General features: G+C 44.4%; 2 protein-coding genes across 2 annotated transcripts in view; one reads left to right on the top strand and one right to left on the bottom strand.

Annotated features, from left to right (window-relative positions):
• cabp4 (calcium binding protein 4) overlaps positions 1–6,717 on the top strand; it is a gene marked incomplete at its 5' end in the record, with an annotated part of 17,126 nt that extends 10,409 nt beyond the window's left edge. The window contains 2 exons of the mRNA XM_079730322.1: positions 1,480–1,627; positions 5,128–6,717. Of these exons, the coding sequence (XP_079586448.1) occupies positions 1,480–1,627; positions 5,128–5,156 (177 nt within the window). The 3' untranslated portion in view covers positions 5,157–6,717. The remainder of the gene's footprint in view (positions 1–1,479; positions 1,628–5,127) is intronic.
• A 496-nt stretch (positions 6,718–7,213) lies between these two features.
• lonrf1 (LON peptidase N-terminal domain and ring finger 1) lies at positions 7,214–23,510 on the bottom strand. The gene is made up of 12 exons (XM_079730639.1): positions 22,769–23,510; positions 19,525–19,787; positions 18,192–18,314; positions 15,764–15,982; positions 15,111–15,333; positions 14,444–14,552; positions 11,348–11,462; positions 10,923–11,044; positions 10,153–10,311; positions 9,088–9,250; positions 8,587–8,739; positions 7,214–7,513 (listed from the first exon to the last, which is right to left on the bottom strand). Exons 1-12 carry the CDS (start codon positions 23,391–23,393, stop codon positions 7,355–7,357), a joined length of 2,433 nt encoding a protein of 810 aa, XP_079586765.1. The 5' UTR covers positions 23,394–23,510; the 3' UTR covers positions 7,214–7,354.
• Between the last annotated feature and the right edge of the window lie 1,206 nt (positions 23,511–24,716).

The following is a 24,716-nucleotide window of genomic DNA, read 5'->3' as shown; positions in this document are numbered from 1 at the left end:
CTGTAATACTTCGATATCTTATTCCCACAGTTTATATGCAACAACACTGCGTTATCCCAATGCAGCATAATGAATTGGATTGTGACCCACATAGTGCCATTGCATCACCCCGCCAGATTCATACTCTCTAAATGTGCCTCAGTGGGCTGTAGCACCCCCTAGCTGCAGTCATTAAAAGTATCCCATCCTGGGCCTCCATCAAAACGTATTTACACTTCACATCTACAGTATATTCAGCAGACGTGCCCTTCCCCTCAGTGCCCAGGAAAGGAGAACTGTGTAATTCAACGTGATCCTTATTCTTTAATTCTCTTTTAGCCTTACAGAGTCATCATTTCAATAAATGTCACAAGGGGTTTGTCTTTGATAATTATGCTTTGCATATAGCTGATGTTTAGGCTGAAAAAAACCCTGTAAAATGAATCAGAATAGATAAAAAAGGGGGAATTATTTCAAGCTGAATTCATTGAAATGCGTTTGATTATATTTCGGGATTTCCACAGTTCGTTAGAGTAAATAAAAGAACAACCATCAAAACAAAAATTCCAAGTAACATTGACCTTCAATACAATATCAATACACTGATTTTAAGCTCTTACAAATAATTTCATAATTCACCCCTCATGGTATTTTCACTCTCCCCCAGAGATCGTGAACTCCAGTTGTTAGGCTTGAAAAAGCTTGGCAAACCACAGTCAATTGTATTACATTTAATCTATTTTGCTGAAGCATTTTTTGAAAGCGACTTACAATTAGCTAATTCCACAATGAAGCTATAACCTAGAAAGGGACAATTATTCGAATAGATTGAATTCATCACGAAAACAGTGTTAGTGACATTTTGTTTGGTTTAAGTGCGACAATATCCAGACAACAGATTGATAGCAGATTGTATTTTTTTGTATGGGCCAAGATGAAGGGTGAACAGGCGAGTCTTCTTGTTCATCTTAGACAGCTTTTCCTTTTCGACTATAGACTATAAAACACAATAATCACAAAGGCTTCCAAATCTCGGCTTTATGGGGTTTGGAAAGCACGATTTCTGAAAAGAAAGCCTCTTCTCTTCCATCTCGCCTTCAGAATGTTAACCATATTGTAATCCTAACACATTTGTAGTTATCCTTCATTTCTTTTTTGGTAATTTGCCTCGCATACGAGCCTGCCCTTCCATATTAGGTACATCATTTGAGAAATCATTCACAACTACTAATCCTAATTCCATTCCCTTTTGTCTTTCCAATCTCCCTCCATCTCTCTGACGGCGTTTGCTGCACGATCCACCAACTCACATCAAAACAAACACAAACAACACACACACACTTTCACACACACACACACACACACACACACACACACACACACACACACACACACACACACACACACACACACACACACACACACACACACACACACACACACACACACACACACACACCATCCCTTCCTCCCTCCGGCGCTGAATCCGGCCCTCGGCAGTTTGACTGCGACGGCGACGGTAAGATCACCCCTGATGAGCTGAAGGATGTGATGAAGGGCCTCCTGGGGGAGAAACTGAAGAAGGGGGAGCTGGAGGAGATACTGGCAGACATCGACCTCAACAAGGACGGCAACATCGACTTTGACGGTGAGTCTCACCCCGGGGGGAGAGGGGTCAGGCGTCATGGTGGGAATCTTGTTAAATGAGGTTAATTTTTGGGGCGCCCGGTGGTTCACCTGGGCAGAGCGCATTCCGTTAAGGCTCAGTCCTTACGGCAGCGACTCGGTTTCGATGCCTGCCCGTGGTCTTTGGCTGCATGCCCTACCCTCTCTCTCCCACACCTTCCTGTCTAACTCACTGTATCTTTATGAATGAAGCATAAAAAGTGCAAAAATAAATCGTAACAAATTTGGTCCATTTTATAAGTGGTCCATTTTATACAATACATAATCCCTAACCTAACGCGCTCTTAATCCAAGTATGATGTGAAATAGGGAGCAAAGGAAACTGAATCATTAGGAAAGACTTTAGGGCCTTAAATGTGGCTGAGGTTGAAGGTAACGTCCCTCCAAGCAGATTTACATTTCTTCGAACCAACGAATCACAGAGGGCCCTTTAGGGAAAGACGTGCAGCATCCATCCGGGTGGGGGAGCATGTGGTCGTCCTACCATTACCTCTGACATCAAATTCACCTATTTTATTTCCGGTTGAACCACATATCGTTTTATCATAAAACTCGCAGAGCATTCAGAGCACACACACACGATCTGTTCCTCAAAGCTGAAACCTCAAGCAAACCGCGGACGGGCAGTCGGGAATAGATATGACCGGGATCTAAATGTACAAAAAGGGAATTCAGAATAAAAGCGCAGAAGGCGAGTTCCGCTAGGGAATAGGAGTGGGGGGACCAGGAGTTGAAGGAGAAGGGAAGGAGATACTAATGAAGGAAACAGGGGACGGGCGGGGAGCAAGGTGACAATGAAGAAGACCAAGTCAGACGTATTGGAAAAGGCCTGGTCCAGCTGAATCAGTAGTACATTAAGCAGATCAATGTGCCTGCTGCACCCCCCAACAACACACAAACACAACGCATTGACAGCTCAAGGACTTGTAGGACTCACACACACACACACACACACACACACACACACACACACACACACACACACACACACTCACGCAAACAACAGCTCATCAAAACAACAGCTATAGATGCACACACACAAAACAAGCACAAACACACACCTTGAAGACCGTACATGTGCACATATTTAAGCCAAACAGGAGTGCCAGTGTTGGTTTACAACATTTTCATCAATCAATGGATATTGGATGACACACACGCACACACACACACAGATCCCCATACTGACCGTGACACACATACACACATCACACACGCACACAAGTAAACAATACATGATAACACTAACTATAGGGTGACACACACACACACACACACACAGACAACACATCAAAACAATGGCTATAGGATGACACAAGCCCCCCCCCCCCCCCACACACACACACACACACACACCTGTCAGTTCAGAGCGTATTTATGTATGTGGACTGACCCATTGAACACCCCACTTCCCTCTGTCTAACCTCGATCTGATCGATTACAATTACTGGAGCCTTTGCCAATAGGCGTGTTATTGTCAGAAGGCAATCCACACAGCCTAGCCTACGTATTAGATTGTGCAATGGGAAACTGGACCCAGGGGCCTACTGGAGCTCTTTACAAGGAAACGCCTGCGTGGTTTAACAGACTTCTTAATGACATCTCCCCCGATGAGCTGTCTGTCTGATGCCTGTCTGTCTCTCTGTCTAGGGACAGACAGACGTGCTCCGTGGATGCCTCCATCAGAGCCTCCGCTCTGATGGAGCACGCTTTAGCTCCTCCCTTTTCATTCAAATAGTTAGCATTAACACTAACCCCAGGAGAAAAACAGCCTTACCTCTACACTTTCTAACAATAGGTCTAATTAAATTGATATTTATTTAATTGTCATTCTGAAATGTCGTGTCAAGGGTTTCTGTGAGTAAAAATTCAGTTTGGACGGTGCTGCACAAACAAAATGTCTTTCTACCCACCACATAAACTTTTGAAATTGTTTTAATTATATTTTGTACAATGCAAGCGTAGACCTACTGCACAAAGTTAGGCTACTTCAACGACAAGAGTCAACCGCACATAAGAGGATCTGATGAGTCACAACAGCAGCTGTGGGCTAAAATGCAGGTACAAATACAGGTGGAAGAAAATGATAATGAATAAAATATTATACAAGATAAAGAGGAGGTTTAAAGAGGTTTTTCTATCATAATCTGGCACTACTTATAAGCAGGATAAAAAATTGTGCGGATTCAGTAAAGTCATTGGCAACGAGAAAAGCCCGCCAACCCCCAACCCTTCTTTCTGAATGTACTTTCTTTGTAAACAGCGACACATCTGAATAGTCAATCCGTTGGTCGAGCCTTGGCTCCGGGTTAGGAAAAGTCTAAAAATGATCCGTGTCCGTGGGGCCTGTCTGATGCATTACTAAAGAGAGCATCCTCAAGAGGGGTCCCTGGCGGGCCTCGCGCCACTGGATTAGGCCTTGAATTTACAGTCGGTCCGTTGAGCAGATCAATGAAGTCATCCCTTAAAGATCTACCAAAACATTATTTCACTTAGTCGTAGGAAGAAGGCATTGATTGGAGACCTAAATGGCCCGCAGCTCCCCATAATCACTGTCGTCAGGTGACTGAAACACCGCTAACGACTCGCCTTGATTGAAAGCAGATTGCTGGGGAAAGTGAGGACTAAACTTCCTCGTTCCAACAGACGCTGAACGTCTCATACTATTATTCAATATTACCTGTCCATTTAGGACTTTGAGTAAAAGCAAGTGAAGACGCACAGACACTCACCTATAGTTTGTTAAGTTATGGCCTCGAAGGACGGGCATGCATATCCGAACAAAAAGGCCAACAGTTTGTAGGCTACATTGAATGCCAAGGATTATGTGCTCTGCTTGTGAGTTTAAATTACCAAAACAAGAATAAAAACAGGACCAATTTCAAATTTTTCAACTTTACTGCATGTTTGGGGCAAAGTTTAGCCGCTTCCCGTTCATTTAATGACTATAAGCTTACTTTATACTATCTTAATGACAAGCCATTGAATGACAATGAATAATCGAACAAGCATGAGTCCTTGGCCCTATGCCTTCCCCCCTACTCACCTGTTTATGTAGAACTGAACTTTCATCAAAGCAAACGAAACCTAGACTAGATGACGTGAATAAATCCGAGACATAAACAAGGGTGCACTTGCCAAGATGTCTTTGACCTGGATCCCTGCCTCGCCCACCGGAGAGAACAATTTACTCGAAAACAAATCTACCTTCCTCTGTAAGCAATTCTGAGCAGTTTAATTCAATATAGAATGTAATACGCCTACATTATTGTTTTCTAGCTGACTGGTCAATCGATTGCAGCCTATTAGTTGAAGTACATGTAATTGGGTTTATTATGATATTATGGATTGGTACCATTGTTACTTGGCCAAAAAGAGCTAGGAATAGTTTGTCTATTTTTCTGTCTTTATTATTGAGGTATGCTGTTAATTCTGCGCAACCCTTATCTCTTTCTCCTGCAGAATTTGTCATGATGCTGTCTGCGCGGTAAACAGAGGGACGCAAGCCCGCAACGCGTTGGAAGAACACAAGTGAATGAATGCAACTTTAGTATTTGTTCCATTTATGATGCAGTATATGTTGCACTACTGTTTGCTCCAAAGTATTATTGTATACATTTAGTAACATAATTCCTGCTACATTGAACATGGCGGGGTATCAAGAAATTGTAATGCGCTACTTTAGCGCCCCTAAAAGGCTGCAGACTGAACTGCTATCTCTTGTTACAGTATATAAACAACTATAATACGTGCGTTGAAAAAGAAGTGCATTTATTATTGGACACATAACTTTGAATTAGTGTTAAAAATGGTAATACCTTCTAAGGGCATTCTCAATTTGCCTCCTTTGGATCTTACCATCAAGTCAAGAGGGACTTTGTTCAAATCACTTTCATCCTTCGTCTACAACAAAGTGTTTAGACCGTAAGAGACAGATCAGTGCTACTTTTCCATATGCCACTGTATGAATGTGCGTTTTAACAATTATTGTTTCAACTTTACCAACAAAGATTGCTGAATCTTTGGGAGCGGACACACACAAGATAAATAAAATACAACAATAACAACACTCAACTCCAATCTCCACACTGAAAAAAAACTAATCACGCTCAACGACTAGCATAGTGGAAAAGGCCTAGGCTACCAACATCATTCGAAGAACAACGTTTGGAAGCAGGGGATGAACTGGAAGAAACAACATTTGTGTAATTTGAGGCTGATTATGTCCGTATTGGATTTAAAGTGGGAAACAAAATGGGCATCTTGTTCCACACAATTGGAAGAAAATCAATATGAATGAATAAATGAAAGGCCTTATGTCCTTGTTTCATTCAAGCATTACCCGGCGACTCTCGTCCACGTTGACAAATGCAGGACAAGACGAAAAGGGTGCCGTCTAAATAAAAAAGTGGAAAAGAACAGTGTGACTTAACATTTCAAAATAACCATGTATGGACTTTCTTTAAGCTCAAACTGTATACATCAGCCTGGATTCGGCACAAATAATTTCCATATAATAAAACATCATTGATCTCTCTTACTAAATCTTTTTTCCTTTTTCGTATCAAATCGTCAACACTTAATTTCCAACCTCCAAAACTCAAAAGACTTGTCCATGTAACCTGCGTGTTCATTGGTTTACAAGTCATGATAAAGCACTCTCTGGCCATGGGATTGGTTAAAATCGACAAAGGAGGAGGAAGGCAGCGTTGCAAGGACAGCCAAGGTTAAATCAACACATGTGTTGTCTCGGTGGGGGTGGTGTATCCCTGAGGTTTCTCTGCCCCCAATCCAGGCTTGTTCTGTCCTGTGTCGTGTCACATTGACAGAGCAACATCAGCGATTGTTTAGTCTTTTAAATAAGTGCCAACGTGGTTTTCCCCACCATTAACGAAAAAGTTCACATTCTGCGTCGGAAGCCAGCGTACGAGTATTCAAATCAACAGGAAGCACGTTGCTCGAGCACAGCAGCAAAAACAACAAATTAAGTCATTTGGCAACTGGTAGATAAGTAGGTTAGATGGATGTGCCTTGGGAGGGAGAGGAGGAGATTGAGAATTAGGAGAGGAGAGGAGGAGGCCATGGAGAACGAGGAGAATGAGGAGAGGAGGAGGACATGGAGAATGAGGAGAGGCGGAGGAGATGGACTTCGAGAAGGAGGAGATGGAGAATGAGGAGAGGCGGAGGAGATAGAGAATGAGGAGAATAAGGAGAATGAGGAGAGATGGAGAATGAGGAGGGGATGGAGAATGAGGAAAGGAGGTGGAGATGGAAATGAGGGGAGGAGATGGAGAATGAAGGAGAACGAGGAGAGGAGGAGGAGATGGAGAATGAAAGGATGGAGGAGGAGATAGAGAATGAGACGAGGAGGAGGAGATGGAGAATGAGGAAAATTAGGAGAGGAAAGGAGAGGAGGAGATGGAGAATGAGGAGAGGAGGACAGGGAGACGGAGGGGGGGAATAAGGAGAGGAGAAGGAGTGGGAGAATGAGGAGAGGAGAGAAGGAGGCGGAGGATTAGGGGAGAAGAAGGAAGAGATGAAAGGAGCAGGACGAGAAAATGAGGAGGAGAAAAGGAGACGAGGATGAGCTGGCGCACATGGGAAGAAGAAGAGGAGGGGGAGGAAGGGGAGTGCAGAGGATGAGTCTCTCGGGGAGGAGAAGCAGGAGCACATGGAGGAGCATTGCGCTCTAGTTGTCGGGGACGCTCTGCAGGTAGGTGAGGATGTGCTGGATCTTCTGCAGGCGTTCCCGGAGGCTGGTCATGGCCAGCACCGAGAGCTGGTGGCGAGGGTCGATGGGCAGCACGGCCAGGAGCCACCAGCAGCAGGCCGGGCCGTTGGGGGTCGCCTGGAGAACGAGGAGGGGTGTGAGAATGAGGAGAAGGTTCTAGGGTCAGTACACAAGCCCTACACAAAAGCCCATTTGTCATGTTTACTTTTTAATTGATGTAATAATTAGTCAATCAAAGGTAATGATACGGAGGTTATTGACCAATGTGTTTAATGGACCGAAGGTTAGACAGAGAAACACCGTGCTTCAATGGACCTAACGGCTCATCTCCAATTCTAGTGCCTGAGTTGGCTTGTTTGACATGTGGGTTTGTGCGAATGTAAGGGCCTGGCTTTAGTGTGTTGTGTCTACCTGTGACAGCGAGTGTGCATGTGTGCGCCTTAGGAGGCAATAAGTCGCACAAAGATTAGCCAGGGGAACGAGGATCAATCATATTCTTAACCTGGGCTGACCTCAGGAGACTCCGCCCCCTGCCTGACATCAGCTCTAATAGTGTGTTCTTAAATCCTCGGACGCCAGCCTTCAGAGTCAAAAGTCGGAAATCTCCCAGCTTTCTTGCGGCATTTCTTGGAGGCACGCCCCCTTTTTGTCTTCATCTCTCGGAATTCTGAGAGTAGACCGAGTGCTCTCTCAACAAAAATGTAAAGAGATTTATTTTCTTTAGACTAGCCAATTTCATGACACAATCACAAAGACGAACGGGAACGCTATGAATGCTCCGAGACCGGAAATAACGTCAGAAGTGCAACTCGGAAGGCTGGCGTCTGAGGATTCAGGAACACACCTTAAGCCCTTTGATTAAAGACCAGGGCGGGGTCACAACAACACCACTACATGAATGGAGGGTTAAACCCCCAATGTCCATTATCATTTAGATTCGTCATTCTGAAACATTTCTTTGCCCAATTTCTAGAGGCATTGTGAGGTTTAGCTCAGAACAGATTGCAGCAACTTAACAACCTTTATATATATATTTAAAGAAGGTAGAGACGCAATTTAAGGCCCATTCTAGAACCTTGTCCTCACCTTTCCCATCTCTTAACTGAATGATAACTAAACATGGTTAACACACTGCAGAACCCGGATCACACACATTGTGGGATAGTGGGTGGGGGGGTGGTGAACCGTACCTGGATGTCGGCCTCGCGGGCAGGCATGGGTCCGAAGTGCTGGAGGATCTGGTTGTGGAAGCGCACCTTGAGGTTCTGGAACCACCTGACCGCCTGGTCGTACACGCCGTCATGGAGCCGCTGCAGCCGGACCAGCTCCTCGCCGTCCTCTACCTGGGGGAGGAACACCTGTTAGCTTCGCCCATCCACAGAGCCCCTCCTACTCACAGAGCTTCTCTCCACCAGAGCCCCACTCATTCATATAGCTCCTCCCACTCAGAACCCCTCTCATTCATATAGCTCCACCCACTCAGAGCCCCTCATTCATACAGCTCCTCCCACTCAGAGCCCCTCATTCATATAGCTCCTCCCACTCAGCCCTTCTCATTAATATAGCTCCTCCCACCCAGAGACCCTGACATTCATATAGCTCCTCCCACTCCTAGAGCCCCTTCCATCGACAGAGCCCCGCCCCCTCATAGAGCTGCTCCCATCACCAGAGCTCCTCCGACCAGGGCTTACCCGGGTGTCCTCCAGGTGCTCGATGTCCGCAATGCTGTAGCCGTCCCGCAGCCCTCGGGACAACACCCGGAACCGCTTCCCCCCGATGGTGTCCACCACGGAGCGGCCGTCGGGAAGGAAGTGGACACTCCGGATGATCAGCATGCAGCCGTGGTCCACGAACCTCGAGGCGGAACAGGGTTGTTTAGGTAGGTCCCGGTGAGACACCAGGAGTACTTAGCGCTGTTGTACTCCACAATGTTCCTATTTAAGCTGCTGTCCGTCAATTTGTTACTACTTAAACCTGCTGTAGGTCCTGGTGATACACCTTAGAGTACTTAAAGCTGTTGTATGTCACATTATTACTTCTTAAAGCTGCTGTAGGTAACATTGTTACACCGGGAGGAATACTTAAAGCTGCTATGCGTCACATTGTCACTACTTAAAGCTGCTGTACGTCACATTGTTGCACCAGGGGAATACTTAGAAAAAAAATTAAAAATAATAAAAAATAATAATAATTGTTAGCCAATATTATCACTTTAAAAACATGATATTAACTAACACTTTGGAATACTTTCAGGAAAACTTCAGAAACCTTTTTTACTTGTGCCGTAAATCCAGGGGCTTTTTCTCTCATAATTTAGCATTATTTGGTTCAATACGTACTGAAGCCTTGGCACATGGAAACACTACCTGCATGTGAGGAAGAACGTAAAAAACGATCTCTAACTTTAGCTGACCCCCTTAAACCCAAGCAGTACAGTGCGTTCCTCATCCACCAGAAGAAATGAATGCATAAAAAAACACCCCTGATATCTTGATCTACAACAAGGAACACCAGCCGTTCTCTATATCCCCTGAATAGGAACACACAGTCTCTTCATAACCACACTGAGAAGAGGTGAGCAAAACTGAGCAAGAGAGGACCGGCAGGCCTTCCTGACCCGGTAGAGGGCAGGAAGACACCCACCGCGCGCGTGCGAGAGTCCCTGTTAATGTGTGCACGTACATTTGTGTGTGAGAGTTGGGGTGCGCATGTTTGTGTGTTTGTGTGTGTGCGCGTCTGGGTCCACGTTTGCCTACCCTTTGGTGGGGTCACTGATGCACATGCCAAACTGGCGTGTGCCGGTGTCCATGCAGCGGCGGATCATCAGGCGGTAGCGGGGCTCGAACACGTGCAGCGGACACGGCACCGTGGGGTAGGCCATGGTGCACACGAAGATAGGCACGCTGCGGGTCAGGCTGCCACACACACACACACACACACACACACACAACGGGTCAGGCCATGTGACATTGAACACCACTTCATTGATCTACCGTACCCATCACATTTCAGAATAACGCAAATAATTACAGATAGAGTTAAAATACACAATACATGTCCAATAAGATGAGGTCAGATTACATAGCATGAAACCTAATAATGCGCGGACGGAAAATTAAGATGTCACAGTAGCCGAAATACAAGACAGTGAAATTATAACAAATATCACGTATTTAACATTTTAATGAAAAAATGCCAAGAATTAGTAATAAGGCTGAAATAGATTTTGCTAGAGAGGCAGGAATTGTAAGGTAGGAAAAATGAACCTAAAAGGTAAGAATGAGAGTGAGAGAAGAGGGATGGAACAGATCAGTGAGGAGGAGAGAAGGCGAGGAGAAGAGGAGATGAGGAGGTGAGGAGGTGAGGAGAGGGAGTGACAGGGTCAGGTTGGTGGGATGGTGGGGAGCGAGAGAAGGCACGAAGATTAGACGTTGAGGAAGAGAGAGGTTGAGATGTTCAACGGGGTGGTCAGGAGGCCAGGAGAACAGCAGCTCAGAAGATGAGGAGGCGTGAGGAGGGGACTCACTCGGACAGCTCCTGCGTCTCCTCAAGGTTGGTCTTGCTCCTCTCCTTGTGCTCCTCCCCCAACCGCTCCCTGATGAGGTCATCCAGAACCCGGGTCACAACGTACGTCCTGGACGCCAGGTACTGGAGCGGGGGAGAGAGAGGGAGTGAGGTGGAGAGAGAAAGTGGGGAGAAATCTCAAGATGTATATAAATGGACTGCATTAATATAGCACTTCCCTAACCAGTGGCCAATCAAAGCGCTTCAATCACCCATTCATTCACACATTCACTCACCGACGGTGGTGTCTATCCATGCCAGGCCACAGCCACCTCGTCGGGAGCAGTTAGGGTTAGGTGCCTTGCTCCTTGACACCTCGACAGCTGACTAGCACCCTCCCAGTTACCAGCCGACCCGATCTACCTCCACCCAAGCCGAGGGTCTTACCTCCTTGAGGCTCTCCTTGCAGAGGGGACACTGGGGCGTGTGGTCCAGGCAACGCTCCAGACAGCTCTTACAGAAGGTGTGTCCGCAGGGGGTGGTGACGGGCTCGTAGAACAACCTGTGGACCAGGGGAGCGCACAGCTGTCATGTGGGCGTAGGAAACCATACATACAGGGGGATGCACTGTTGGAACACAGCTATGGAAGAAGCGGCACGCTCGGCACTAGGCACGAGCATGTAAAACACATGCCATTGGCTTGTTGAATGGAAGCCACGGGTGCCATTCTGTTCTCAAATGGAAAATGGCCACCCGACGATAGCTAGCCAGCCGGCTGGCCTTGGGTGCTATTTGAGGGGCTGGGGTAAGGTTGGAGTACTATTATTTGAATTTGCAATAACATAACCATCCGTCAGCAATAAGTGAGTGAAATGTGCCGTGAGAATATCTGTTTCCAGTTGCCTGCCTCTGTATGAGGCTATTCAGACTTAGCACTGCTCACTGCTCCTTTCTGAGAGGACTCTTTTCCTGGTGTCAAATCGTACTCTCTTTAGAACCGTTATTGATTGAACACCGGAATGTAAAATATTGGTCAATATTTTGTAAGGAGAGTCTTCAACCCTCTTTAAAGGCCTATGTGCAGGTTAACCGGAAGTTTTGATTAATGGGTACATAAAGCACTCAAAATATGTATATCATTCATAAAATGTCTCCAAATTAGTGTTAAAGTCCAGTTTTTGTCGTTTTTGGCAGTTTTCTAACGCCATTCGGCGATGACGTCACCTTGGGGAGACGTGGTGGAAGGTAGCCTCAACCTAGTACTAGAACTATGGCGTCCAAGAGGTGGCAAGAACCACAAATAACATGTATGATGGCCCACAGTCGTATAATTTCGAACCTGTCAGACGTGAGAGGGCGAATGAGGAATTGCCGAGGACTGATGGCGGTCAAAGCCAATTAAATGGATGGTCAGCGGAGAATGAGTGGAGAGTTGCTATCATTTAGCAACGCAGCAACGAGCGCTGGAGCTTGTCAATGAACAGCAGTGCGTACAATAACGACACTTTTATTTATTTTTACTGTCAGTGAATAGCACCGATTGAAAGTCAACGTTTTCTTTCTATCTAGTGACAGCGATTATGTCGTTCAGATAAGTACCGGAAGATCTAGAAATAGAAGGCATAATGGGCTACCTTGCCAGTCCCACCTGTGAAATCCCCCCCAGATAATCCCTAATTAAATCGTACCCCCGACGTTGTAATCAGATTTCCGATTAGTTATCCCACGTTTTGATGGTAGCCTACTAGCTCCAGTAACAACATCTTAGCCTATTGTTTATTTCTAAGCTTTATTTTACCCAGTGTGCGAAATACCCGTCAATATTCGGAGGTCCCCGTCTCCCGATTGTTGCGCAATACCGATATACATTTTGCAGTAGGCCTATAACATTACAATATTTCATGGATGCAAGACAATTAGTATTTAGCCTACATGACAACACACACACTCACACACTTTACATTTTTTGATAATCAGATATTCTATATATTTTAAAGCAACACAGGAGGCTGCATTGGCTAAAGTTGTTTGGATGCACGTTGATTTATAACAAGGAGAGGCAAAGTTGTGCATTACAATGCAAACACGACAATAATTGGCACCAATCTGGCGCACTTAGAAGAGCAATCAACTGAATAAATGGCAGGTATAGCCTATCGGACACGCAATCAGTGCACTTGCAAATGAGTGCCTGCAAGTATGACCTATCCTGGTGTGACATTATTTAACCACCAATCTACCGCAAATACAACCAGACAGATGTACATTGAACCCACACAAAGCACATCGTCCGACCCGGCGGATGCTGACAGCCCACAACAAGCCAAACACTACCACGGCGGGTGTGCTCTCTCTCTCTCTCACTCTCGCACGCCATTACACAATCACTCCAACTTATCCAACTCCAAGGCTAGGCTGCTTCACTTAGACCACAACTAACCACAAGGCCTTCATAACCATGCAGTATGCCGAAGCCGGAAAGGACACACGCACAGTCGCACACACTCATCTTATGCAAAACAATGCAAAACCAAAGTGTGTGATTGATACAGTCTGGTTTAGCTTTCGCTTGCTATCTGTTTTTAGTATGACTCGTTCTCAACATTCCGTCTTTCTTCTGTTAGGCGCACATGGCTAATTTGAATACATGCACAGGACTGGCCGGCTCCGCAAGGCAAATAACATATCTCTCTCTCTCTCTCTCTCTCTCTCTCTCTCTCTCTCTCTCTCTCTCTCTCTCTCTCTCTCTCTCTCTCTCTCTCTCTCTCTCTCTCTCTCTCTCTCTCTCTCTCTCTCTCTCTCTCTCTCTCTCTCTCTCTCTCTCTCTCTCTCTCTCTCTCTCTACACATGTGTCTGTTTTAATGTGATGTATTTTGTGTATGTCCAGTCAGACTTGTTGTCTCCCTTGTTCTGTGTGGTCTTGTAGGCTTTACTGTCCTGTGTGAGCCGAATCACCTAAATGAATTCCCTAAATGAATAATAAGTGTTTTAGTATATACTACACGTAAACAAGATAAAACTTTTCGCTGGGATCTATTTGTTTTTATTAGCAGTTTATTTGTTGTTATTAGCGGACATTTTGCGATGAAAACAATATCAAGTTTGAGATGTCAATCATGGGATATTGCCCAATATCCCAAGATAGCGAACCAATCAAATTGCGCCATCTTAGGAGGTTCACGTGTAGCATATCTGTATAATCTGCTGAACACTCTCTTACTAGTCTCTACTCTCTAGGGTCTCAATGCGGCTTTGGTCCGTGTCTCCCCAATGTGACGTCATGCAATGCATCCTGGGGGAAATGAGAATCAATAGCAAACCGCTAAAATAGTACCTACTTTTTCGTATTACATTCCGTTTTGTGATACCTAACAACATTAAATACAATGGATAACAGTTTAAATCTTTATTACCAACAAGCAAATTGCACTAATTCGTTTGGACAATAAACCCTGCAATACGGCCTTTAAGGATTGGCCCCAGGGATAAGTGGATTGTCCCTTTATTGCCCTGTGTTCTGTGTGAGCTCCCCGGGCTCTCACCTGATGCAGAGGGCACACTCCAGGTCACTGGGCTTGGGCTGGCCCTGGGGGATCCACCTCCTGGCTGGGGAGCAGGACGCCTGGCCCTGGGGCGCCGCGCTCAGCTCACCTACAGCGAGGCGGCGGAAAACAAAGACACAGGAACACGGTGTCACCCAAGGAGGAAGGCAGCGCCTCAACGTGGTTACCGAGACCACCGAAGGAACCATAGTATCGGGTTATTGATTTGTTTGAGCAAACATTGAACAGTGAAAGAACCAGTGTCTTATCCAGAAGATACCTGTATATTGTTATGCGATGCATTGAGAGTCACTAAACCATTCACAAACAACCAATTATCTACCTATCTATCATACAGTGGTGTAATGTTGACATGTTGCATTACACATCGACATTTAGTTAAGCTTTATATATGCAAGATAAACAATGAGTAGGTGAGAATACTCACTGGCCTCCAGGTATAGGGTTCTGGCTGTTTCAGTTTAAACAGCACATGTATCCTGACTCCTGACCTTCTCTTTGGCTGTAGCTTAGAACTGAATTTGTATGTCATCTCTGACCAGCAGTCCCTAGATATTTGAGCTAGATGTATGTTGTCTGAACGGCGTCTGAACGCTGACGACTGTACGCTAGCGGGTCACGAGTGTCAGCCCCCACCCACACTGACCTCCTTGTCTCTTCTGCTTGCTCCCCCCGACGCTCCGCGGCCCTGGCCCTGCCCCCGACACCGACAGCTTCCTCTTCAGCAGCCCGGCCCTGTCCTGGTCCCCCAGCTGGGGGGCGGACCACACACGCTTCAGCCCCTCCACACCGAGGGCGGCCGCGAGACCGCAGAGCGAGTTGGTCCGGCTCAGAGCGGCCCGCTCCACGCTCTCCGGCGGCTCGTCAGTCTAGAGGAAAAGTACGGCGGGAACAATGCGTTAGGAACATCAAATGAATATATATCCACAGTGTGGTTTGGCAATATATATATATATATATGCTTGAGCAAGACGCTCTAACCCTTTACGGCTCAGTATCTAGAACCATTTCACTTAAAGACACTTGACACTCAATAAAAGTGTCCGCTAAATGTCTAATCAATTCCAGACTTGACATTAACCCATTCAGACCGGATCACGCATCTGTGCGTGTTTACCTTTAATGGTAAACACGCATTGATGCGCAATCCGGTCTTAACCCATTTGTGCCGGCTGCGCAGAGCAACATTGTACCTACTGGATACAATGTTGCGCCGCACAGCAGCCGGTACAAATGGGTTAAAACCGTTGACTCATGATACGACTAAACAGATAATGGTGGACCAATTGGATGTCCGACCTTCTCTGCGGCGTTGTGCAGCGAGGCAGCGCGGGTCATGTGATGGGGGTTCACCGGGCCGGTTTGCTCCGGCTCGTTGTGCGTTCTGCGAGAGTCGGCGTCGGAGGTGGCGGTGGCAAGGGTTTTGGCGCGGATGTGTGGCGAGGCGTGGCTCTGCGTGGTCGCCCTCAGGCCCTCCTTCACCGTCTCCCCGGCCGGAGAGAGCAGGTCACACAGGATCTGTCGACAGAAGAAGAACGGCTCAAACACCGAGGACATACCTTTGTTTAAAAAAATTGCGTGCCTCAAAATGGAGACCAGGCCCTGATCTAGGAATGAGATCCGGAGGTCAACGTGATCCTTTAAGGGGAAATGGATGTAACTGAACACATTCCGGATAGTGAACAGTCCTATCCCTGTCCTGGGAAGGGACAGGGTTCGATCCCCAGTGTCTGCAGTCATAACGGATCTAATAGGTAATGACTAACAAAGAAACAGAATGCTGCGACATTTAACAACTGAAGAGAAATCGTATTTAATGCTTGACGAAATGCTGTTAAAAAAACAAACTTGCCCTGAGGTAAAAGCCTTAGCAGGAACAGGAATGTTATGGTTTGTCTGCTCCAAGCGTTACACACACACCTTGCTTCCCTGCAGGCAACAACAGATTCAATACGCGGGGGCCATGCACAGCCAAGCTAATGTTCCGCTAAGATGGCTTGCAAGGCGTCTAATCACAGGATTGACATATTGAACCATCCATTCGTTTGTCGTATTTGTGTTGATACTTGTTTGCCCCACATTGAGATGTTCTCCAGCAGAGGGATAGAAATGATCACATGCTTATCCTCCAATGATAAGATTGAGAAACACAAAAACATCAACAGCTCGATAAGAAGGCCTCAACAACGTAGGGTCAGGAGGTAGTCGTTTCCTAGTGTGCGGGTATCCTTTAATAAAGCCCAATAAATTTGAAAGCATATTCAATCTCTGATTAAAAGTTGTATGGGCTGCAGTTGTCAAACTGACTGACATTTATATGCAATTTTGTAAGTTTAAAATAAGGATGATTGAAGAGGGAATTCATAGTCTATATCTACTGTTGCAGCAACAGGTTTTAAATGTATTTTTAAACTTTAAATCTAACACTTGAGACAGGCAGCCTTTACAGTGACCCTACACAGGGTATAAGCTTAGGCCACATCTCAGCAGGCAAAAAGGAAGACATTTGACATTCTTCATTTCCAAAGCCAGATCAAGCTTGTTCATAGAACATACATCTCTTCATGTTCTTTTTATGTTAAAATGTTGTTCCTCAAATGCGAATGAAATATATGAACAGCTTAGGATGAATGTAATTATACAATTCAACAAAATTATGTATTAAATCATTATCAACAGATCTTGGTTATCTTTCATAATATAAAAATAGGTAACATGTAGGGGAGTATTGGGTATTTTATCCTGAAATGCCCAAATTTTAAAAGAAATTTCTGAAAGAACTGGACAATTCTGGCCAATATTTTGGCTGATCATTGGATACCTATCATGAACCTATGGCTCTGGCCAAAAGTAGATTATCAAAGTACAATGTATTTTTACACAAAATATTGAATGCCTGTCCTGTCTGGGCTACAAAGCTAAGTCTTTATTGGAAATGGTCACAAAGCTAGAGTCATTTCCAGGTCAATTACAACAATCTTATCACCATAATACCATAAACTACAATCATAGTAGATAATGAAATTCAAGCAAAGGGAATAAAACTCTTTCCAGTCATTTCTAATTTCCAATGAATGCATATCTCCCCTAGAATTTGTTGAATGATTATCATGAAACCCTTCTTTGGCATCGAGTTATCCATTATTGTTATCGCTGTGCTTACTGAAAAGGTTCCTGAACCCTTTGGCTAGAGGTTTCCAGACACCAGTGAAAGGAAAGTGTGTTCAAGAAAGAAAATCATATAAATTAATTTAATAAAAAGGATGATATCGTCATAGAAGATCATGTTCTGTTTTTTTTGGCCCTAATTTATTAGCTACGGGGCAAATTTCCAGGCACTAGAAAAGTCTTTCGGAGAAGTCACAAGGCCTGAATGACTGGCCTGATCAGAGCTAACGTCCAAACATGCTGACGTGTGGTATGAATATCGTGTCTGACTGATATGCACTGTGGCAAACTGGAAATTTGACCGTAGGGAGCATTCCTAAAAGCAATGCCTAAAGAGGTAGACAATTTGGTTTAGTCTTTTTCCATGCTTTGCTACAGTATTTGGATAACTGCTGATGAATATCTCTGATCAACCATGGCGGTTCTGATACACAACTTGGAACACATCATAGCATTGCAGTACACCATATGAAGGCTTTCGTCCCTGTATTAGTGATCAGTATGAGTAGGAGAAGACAACGGTTACAATGTAACGGTTGTAGTCCCAACATTCCTTCACCATTTCTACTTGGCTTCTGGCCCTGGTGAAGTTGTCGTCCATCGCCAGGCACTGGAGGAAGACCTGAAGGGACTCGTCCGTCTGTCCCATGGCGTGAAGCACCATGGCCTTCTGGAAGAATCCCTGGGCAGGGGGAGAGGAAGATCAGGGGAATCCATCAAACCATACCCCTTTATTTATAGAGCACTTTGGGGACAGAAACTGCAATAAACAGTGCTGAATGTGGAAGAGCTGAGAGTAAAGAATAGAATAGAAAAGAATATAAAACTTGTTTTTGAATAAATTTGCAAGTCAAGGATATAACATAAGTACACTTTAAACCTTCATTCATCTTAATTAGGAAACATGAAAAGGTTTAACAACTATTTTCTGCCTTGGCCTCAATCGTCTAACCTTTTACTGACAGTTAGTCATGGCTTCTCTGAGGTGACATAACAGCTGTTACAGAGTCCCCACAGACGTAAGCTAGAAAGGTCCAGGCTGAGTGGGAGGCTGTTTTGTAACCTAGAAAGAAATTTTCCAGGCTGTCTTTTTCGGCCATAGAGCAAGGGAGCACTCATTCCATCGATTGGTTTGTTGACTACTATAAGTAAAATAAACTAGGTAGCCTACATATAACTCCAGAGATTCTACTGACCGATTAACAGAGGGACTGGCTTACTTTAAAAGTTGGTTTGAACCAGAATCTTAATACAGTCATGAAAATGTCAAACATCACCTGAGCTTGGGGGGAATTATTTAATAAACTGTGATAGATACATTTCTAATGTCAGCAGATAGTAATAAAGAAGATAATCAATAAAAACACCTAGAATAACATCAAAAGACTACTACTACTGCTAGTACTACCACGGTGCTGCCTGCTATGCGAAGGCAAGATAATTTTAAGTTTGCCACCATAATGGTTCCGTTGGTCTTCGTGCATGCAGCTGAGCACATGGTACTGGGAAGTCTCTAATCGTTTGTGCCTTGGATACTTTTTGTAAGTACCTGATTGTTTGTACTGCTTTAGTAAGATATTCTGTGTAAGGCTAATTCTAGTTTCACTGTCATGCATCATGTAAAACTACTTTCAGTAAGCTGTGTATTCTGTTTTACTCCTGCTATGTAACATTGACATCCATTCTGTTGCAGTTTTTCGAAATAATGTACAAATCCTAAGAAGACTTCAGTAAATTTTACAAAAAAGTAAAGCGTTTGGATTGATTGAAAGATTTAATGGTTATCAAGCTGTCTAGTTGTATGTATGTATTCGAACAGGGACAGAATTCCACCAATCAGGAGCTAGGGAGAGGGCGGCAGCCATGCTCCGGATCATTCCAGCAAGACCTACCTCTGCTGAGCGTCTGGCTTTGAGGCAGAATTCCGTGTCCTCCATGGCGAGACGGTACTGTTTGAGACCTGTGTACGCCTCCGCCCGACACAACCTCGCCACGATTGCCACCTCCAACGACGCCGACGCCACCTCGAAAGATCCCACCTCCACAGATGCCCCCTTCAACTCCACCGACGTCAACTCCTCCGATGCCCCCTTCACCTCCACCGACGCCACCTCCTCCGATGCCCCCTTCACCTCCACCGACGCCACCTCGGAACCTACAGCGAAGCAGAGGGACGAAGGAGGTGATTGATAAAGATGTCGAAGAAACAAAGCCAATAATTGATTGAGACTTAAGGTGACGTACCATATGGAACGTCTCAAACAATGAAATAATGTTCCAGCCAGTTAAATAAATCTACAAACTCTTGTTGGATCAAACGGGAAGGATGAGAGGGGAAGGCGAAAAACAAGTGATGCATGGGATGGGTACAGTTTAGTGTTGGGGTTCAGCTCGAAAGGTTAGGGTTCGATGGGTGCAGTCTGCCTGTAGGCCTCCATGAGCAAGATGCCCTAACCCCCTACATGCTGCTAGATGAACAGTAGCTCTAAATCTAATAGCCTCTTCACACATACACTGTAAGCTGGACAATCTCCGGTTTATACCCGGAGGGACTGTATGTGTGAACGCTAATGTCAGAATACATCCCTTTGGAGTTTACCCAATCAGGCCCATAATGTTAAGTCTGGAGAATCTGAGAGCCAGAGAATCCACAATGAGAGTGTGCTGCTAACGTGTTGATGGTCTTTCTATTATGCCACTGGCGCGAAACCGGAAGCCTCGAGTGTAGCTGCTTTTCTCGCCTGTAGTTCGCGTTCTATTTTCCACTGGTATACACACTTGTTGATATTGAGGGTACGTCTAAATAAATGCAGTATTGATTTCATCGCAAAAAGAGTCTGCCTTCCGGAGTTGGTAGCCTCACCCGCGATCTTTGTGTTGTAAGCAAAACACTGACTGCACGAAATTGCGATTCACGCATGTGCGATATTCATATCACTGGACGTGGATTTTTTTTTTTTCCTTGAACGGTTCTCGTTTTCCATGACTGATCTACAAGATAAGTTTGACTTGTATAACATTTACTCTGATTTAAGGGTTCCTGGATAGTTTGTTACAAGGGAGTTACATGCAGGCTCTGCATGCACAGCGAACCACAAATCACTGATCATGTTGATCAGTTTATTTTATGATTTCATTTTTATTATCAGACAGCCAAAGCAGTCGAAGACAGCCCCCTGCTAGCCATAGAACAAAACTTCAAAATGAGCTGGCAAAAAATAAACAATTCCAAAGAGAACAGAAATATCTGTAATTATTTTGGTTACAGAAAAGACAACGTTGACAAAAAACCACAATGAACAACTTACTTATTTTCCCAATTTAATTTGCCACCATAAAGCTCTGTATAATGAGTGCATATCTAAATGTGAATGACATGCAAAGACAAAGCAAAAATACATGTAGGATGCTTTTAACAGTGTTGCACCATACGAGAGGGGTTCCAACAGACAAAATATTGCAATAAACAAAACGAAAAAATAATTGTGCAACATCCAATATCTTGCAACACTATACTTTCTGTTTCATGCCCTGCCTCCTATAGGCTCTGCCCAGGCGCCACTCCTCACCCAAGTATCATGAGTGTCTCCTGTGTGTTCATGTGTGCAAGGCCTACAAGTCACAATGGGACAAAAAGTCATGCTTGAACTTGAATCATTATTCAGGTATAAAGAGATAAAGATACCTTTTTCTTCCGTCTTTGTGTATACAAGGAGATGATATTCTTGATGACAATGCAACCTGTTTAAGGTTCTGCATAACCCTCTGACTTTATGGTAGAGTTAAAGACATTTATGTAAATAAACAAAGTCCATAAACTGGGATTCCGAATTTGGCCAGGCATTAACTATGCTATAAGAGCACTATATTGATTTTGCACAGAAACAAAACAAACAAGCTTTAATTATGGAGCTAATATATTCCTTTACTAGATTTCTTTCTTAGCCTTCAGTGAACACAATTGGTCGAATTATTTCATAACTGTCATGAATTATCTCGCTTTTATGTGTAAGGACAAGAGGTGAGATATCAACTGAAACAGCGTGCAACACGTGTTACACGTTATGTCACTAAAGGGGCTATGACATAACGCAGAAGCACATGATGAATTATCTAACTCCACACTGACTTTGACACAACTATAAAAATATTCTTGCTATTTGGTGGACCTAGACGTGTACTATTTAGGTGTTTAAGTAACTGATGGGGGGGGGGGGTTGATGTGTACTATATTGCTTGACCCTAATAGCATTCCCATAGGCTTATTTTCACGTGGTTACGAAGATGAGGTATTCCAACCCTTCCAAAGAAAATCACAATTTAAGTTCTATAGTGCCAGGCCATTATTGTAGTCCGATTGAAGTAAAAGGTATACAGTTAAATATAAATGTTGATGGTCAATTATTTAAATGTCAGCAAAGTGAAGGTCCAATGATCTATGTTCAACACGGTGATTTCATAAATAACTTGACTGACTGTGGATGTCAGCGTAGACCAACAGTATTGGCCTACTACATGTGCCTACGGTATATATATATATATATATATATATATATATATATATTGTTATACTAATGTGTAGGTCTACATTGGTAGAGCCCTACATAAAAGCCACTCAAGATTTCGTATAGCAAGTGATATGACACTGAACCAAAAATCTCAAGTCATCATTGCAATCACGCATTATCTACTGCATAATTCGAGGGTGTTACTTTGTTGCCAGTAGCTTGAAACACAGTAAAGTGCATTCAGCTTTCAGTACATCTACACCTTTAAAAACATCCCACTAGCATTTATTGAATACATTCATAAACTAAAGGATTAGAATATTACAAAGTTACAAAACCTTTCCCAAGGTGTCACGATCAGCTTTATGCAACTGACACGTACTGCGCATGCCTGGGTCGCAATCACACGAACTGCGCATGTCTTGGTCGCAACAATTAAGTAATCGTGTCGCGCGGGGGTTACGTGATTGGAGAATGTTGTACAGCAGCATTCCGTCAGAGATGATCCATGTAAACAAGTATATTTCAGAGCGTATTATAAGGCATGTAATGATCTTCTCTGTTACGATGTAACATAAACAATGTCCTAGCAGGCTAACGTTGTTTCTACATATCCTCAAAAACTCACCTGGTTGTATAACGTCTGATGCCAGCGACACAGCCTCCTTAAAGCATCTCCTGGTTGTCAGTTCCTGGATTTCAAATATTGTTTTAAACGTTTTCAGATCCTCGGGGAAGAATTTGTCCAAGAGTCCACTAAGAATGACATTCACTTTGAGCTGCTGGTCGGGTGCGTGTGGCCAGTGCACTGGCTCTCCGCACAGCTTGCATTTGGAGAGTTGGCTGTGATCTGTACACCGCCTGCAGTACGAGTGTCCACACGATAGAGTCACCGGTTCACCGAGAAAACTATGACAACTGGGACAGTCAAACATAGGGATGTCCTCGCCTGACCCGGGTTCCTCCTCTGGCTCCGAGACGTTCCTCTTGAAGTTCCGCAGGACACAGTTCACTAAAGTGCTGAGCTGCTCCGGGCGCACCGCCCCGTAGCGCATGGCCATGGTGTAGTACTCGATGGCTTCTTTGAGACGGTTCTCGGACGCCAAAGCGTCGGCTTTCTGTAGAATAAGTTCCCGGTTGTCGATTTTGTCTTCATCTTTCCACTCGCTCTCTGAGTCGGTCTCGATGAAGAATACGCCTTCTCCTTCTTCGTCGTCCGAGGCGGTCTCCACCTCCGGCTGCGGAAGCGACATCTTGAGATTGAATCTGTTATCCTATTATTTTAGACTAAATTGCGTCCCAGCTCCTATTTCTAAACATTTTTTGCGGTGAAGATACAGTGACTAGTAATACATACATAGCGGTGTGGTCAACCGTTGCTTACGTAAAAAACGGCCACGTGACGGTGAACGGGCCCGCTGATTGGCCAGGACGTCTTGGTTACAAAACCTGTGTTAGGGAAGTTTCATAACCGCCGAAGAAGCACTGGTACGTGGATGTTGACGGTACAGCCAGCAGCTCTGGTACAGCCAGCTCTGGGTACAGGCAGAACAGAGTTGTTGGTCACTGAATTGCATGAAAGCATGACAATCACCTGGTCAAAGTTAAACATATAGCCTAATGCATAAGGGTGGCTAGCGTACAGAGAATACACAGAAATGGAGCAACCGTGGACCATAGTGCTAATTATTCAAGTGAGAGCATTAACCAGGTATAAAACGAATAAATAATGTATCTAGGATTAAAGCAATAGATACACAGAAAATACAGGTGTTACAATTAAAAAATGCATACAGTTCAGGACAATCAAAACGTCAAATAACATACTTTCAAATAATTATATGTAATTATGCAAGCGTTATATACATTTCAATAGGTTGACTTGTTCTAAATAATTCTAGATAGATTCTAGCAATCTGCTCTTTTGTTGTTTAAGAGTAGACTCCATGTTTTTGTATCAATAATGATTTGGGCAATTTTCAACACAGTTAGCAAAAACGATTGGCTTAGGTAAAATGCCGAGCGTTGAAGTTCAGCGCCTACCTGAAATGTTTTGATGTGTAGGGCTATCTCTCCACCACTAGATGTCAGTGTTTAACCGTAAACGCCTTGTGAAGATTCCGGTTCAGAAGTTGAGCGACTCGTGTCTACCGATAGCTAGAGACATTTATTTAACTGACTAATGTCCATCTCCTCATCTACGAAATTAACACATTGCTAAACAGTGTCGCTCCTTCAACTTCCAATATTGAGATTTCTAATAGCATAGTTAGGAAACCATTAATTTACTCACAAAACATATTCACACCTGATTTACTGATACGGTCGAACTCAGTTAGCTCATCATCAGTGTGTGTTCCTTTTCCTTAACGACAGGCCAGAAGCAGCGGTGGTCCGCGTCCCCTAGTGGAGATTGCACACATCTGAAACATGTCAATGTTCCTGTCTACTAAAAGCTTGAGATGCCATTGGCCTGACTCGTGAAGCATGCATCCATGTTGTCACACACACATCCATAGTGTAGTTATCATGTGATGACATTCCATTTCTGTTGCCATGGCGACGGAACGCAGGTG

The sequence above is a fragment of the Pollachius pollachius genome (genome assembly GCF_949987615.1).
Source record: "Pollachius pollachius genome assembly, chromosome: 2".
NCBI lineage: Eukaryota > Metazoa > Chordata > Actinopteri > Gadiformes > Gadidae > Pollachius > Pollachius pollachius.
This window is presented reverse-complemented; position numbering and strand designations above follow the sequence as displayed.

Excerpts from the sequence above, each read along its gene's own strand:
- lonrf1 (XM_079730639.1), bottom strand. The coding sequence starts at position 23,393 with ATGTCGCTTCCGCAGCCGGAGGTGGAGACCGCCTCGGACGACGAAGAA. Across the intron at positions 11,045-11,347 it reads GCAAGGAGAGCCTCAAGGAG|TACCTGGCGTCCAGGACGTA; the intron begins GTAAGACCCTCG and ends CCCCCGCTCCAG. Across the intron at positions 9,251-10,152 it reads ATCAGTGACCCCACCAAAGG|GTTCGTGGACCACGGCTGCA; the intron begins GTAGGCAAACGT and ends TTCCGCCTCGAG.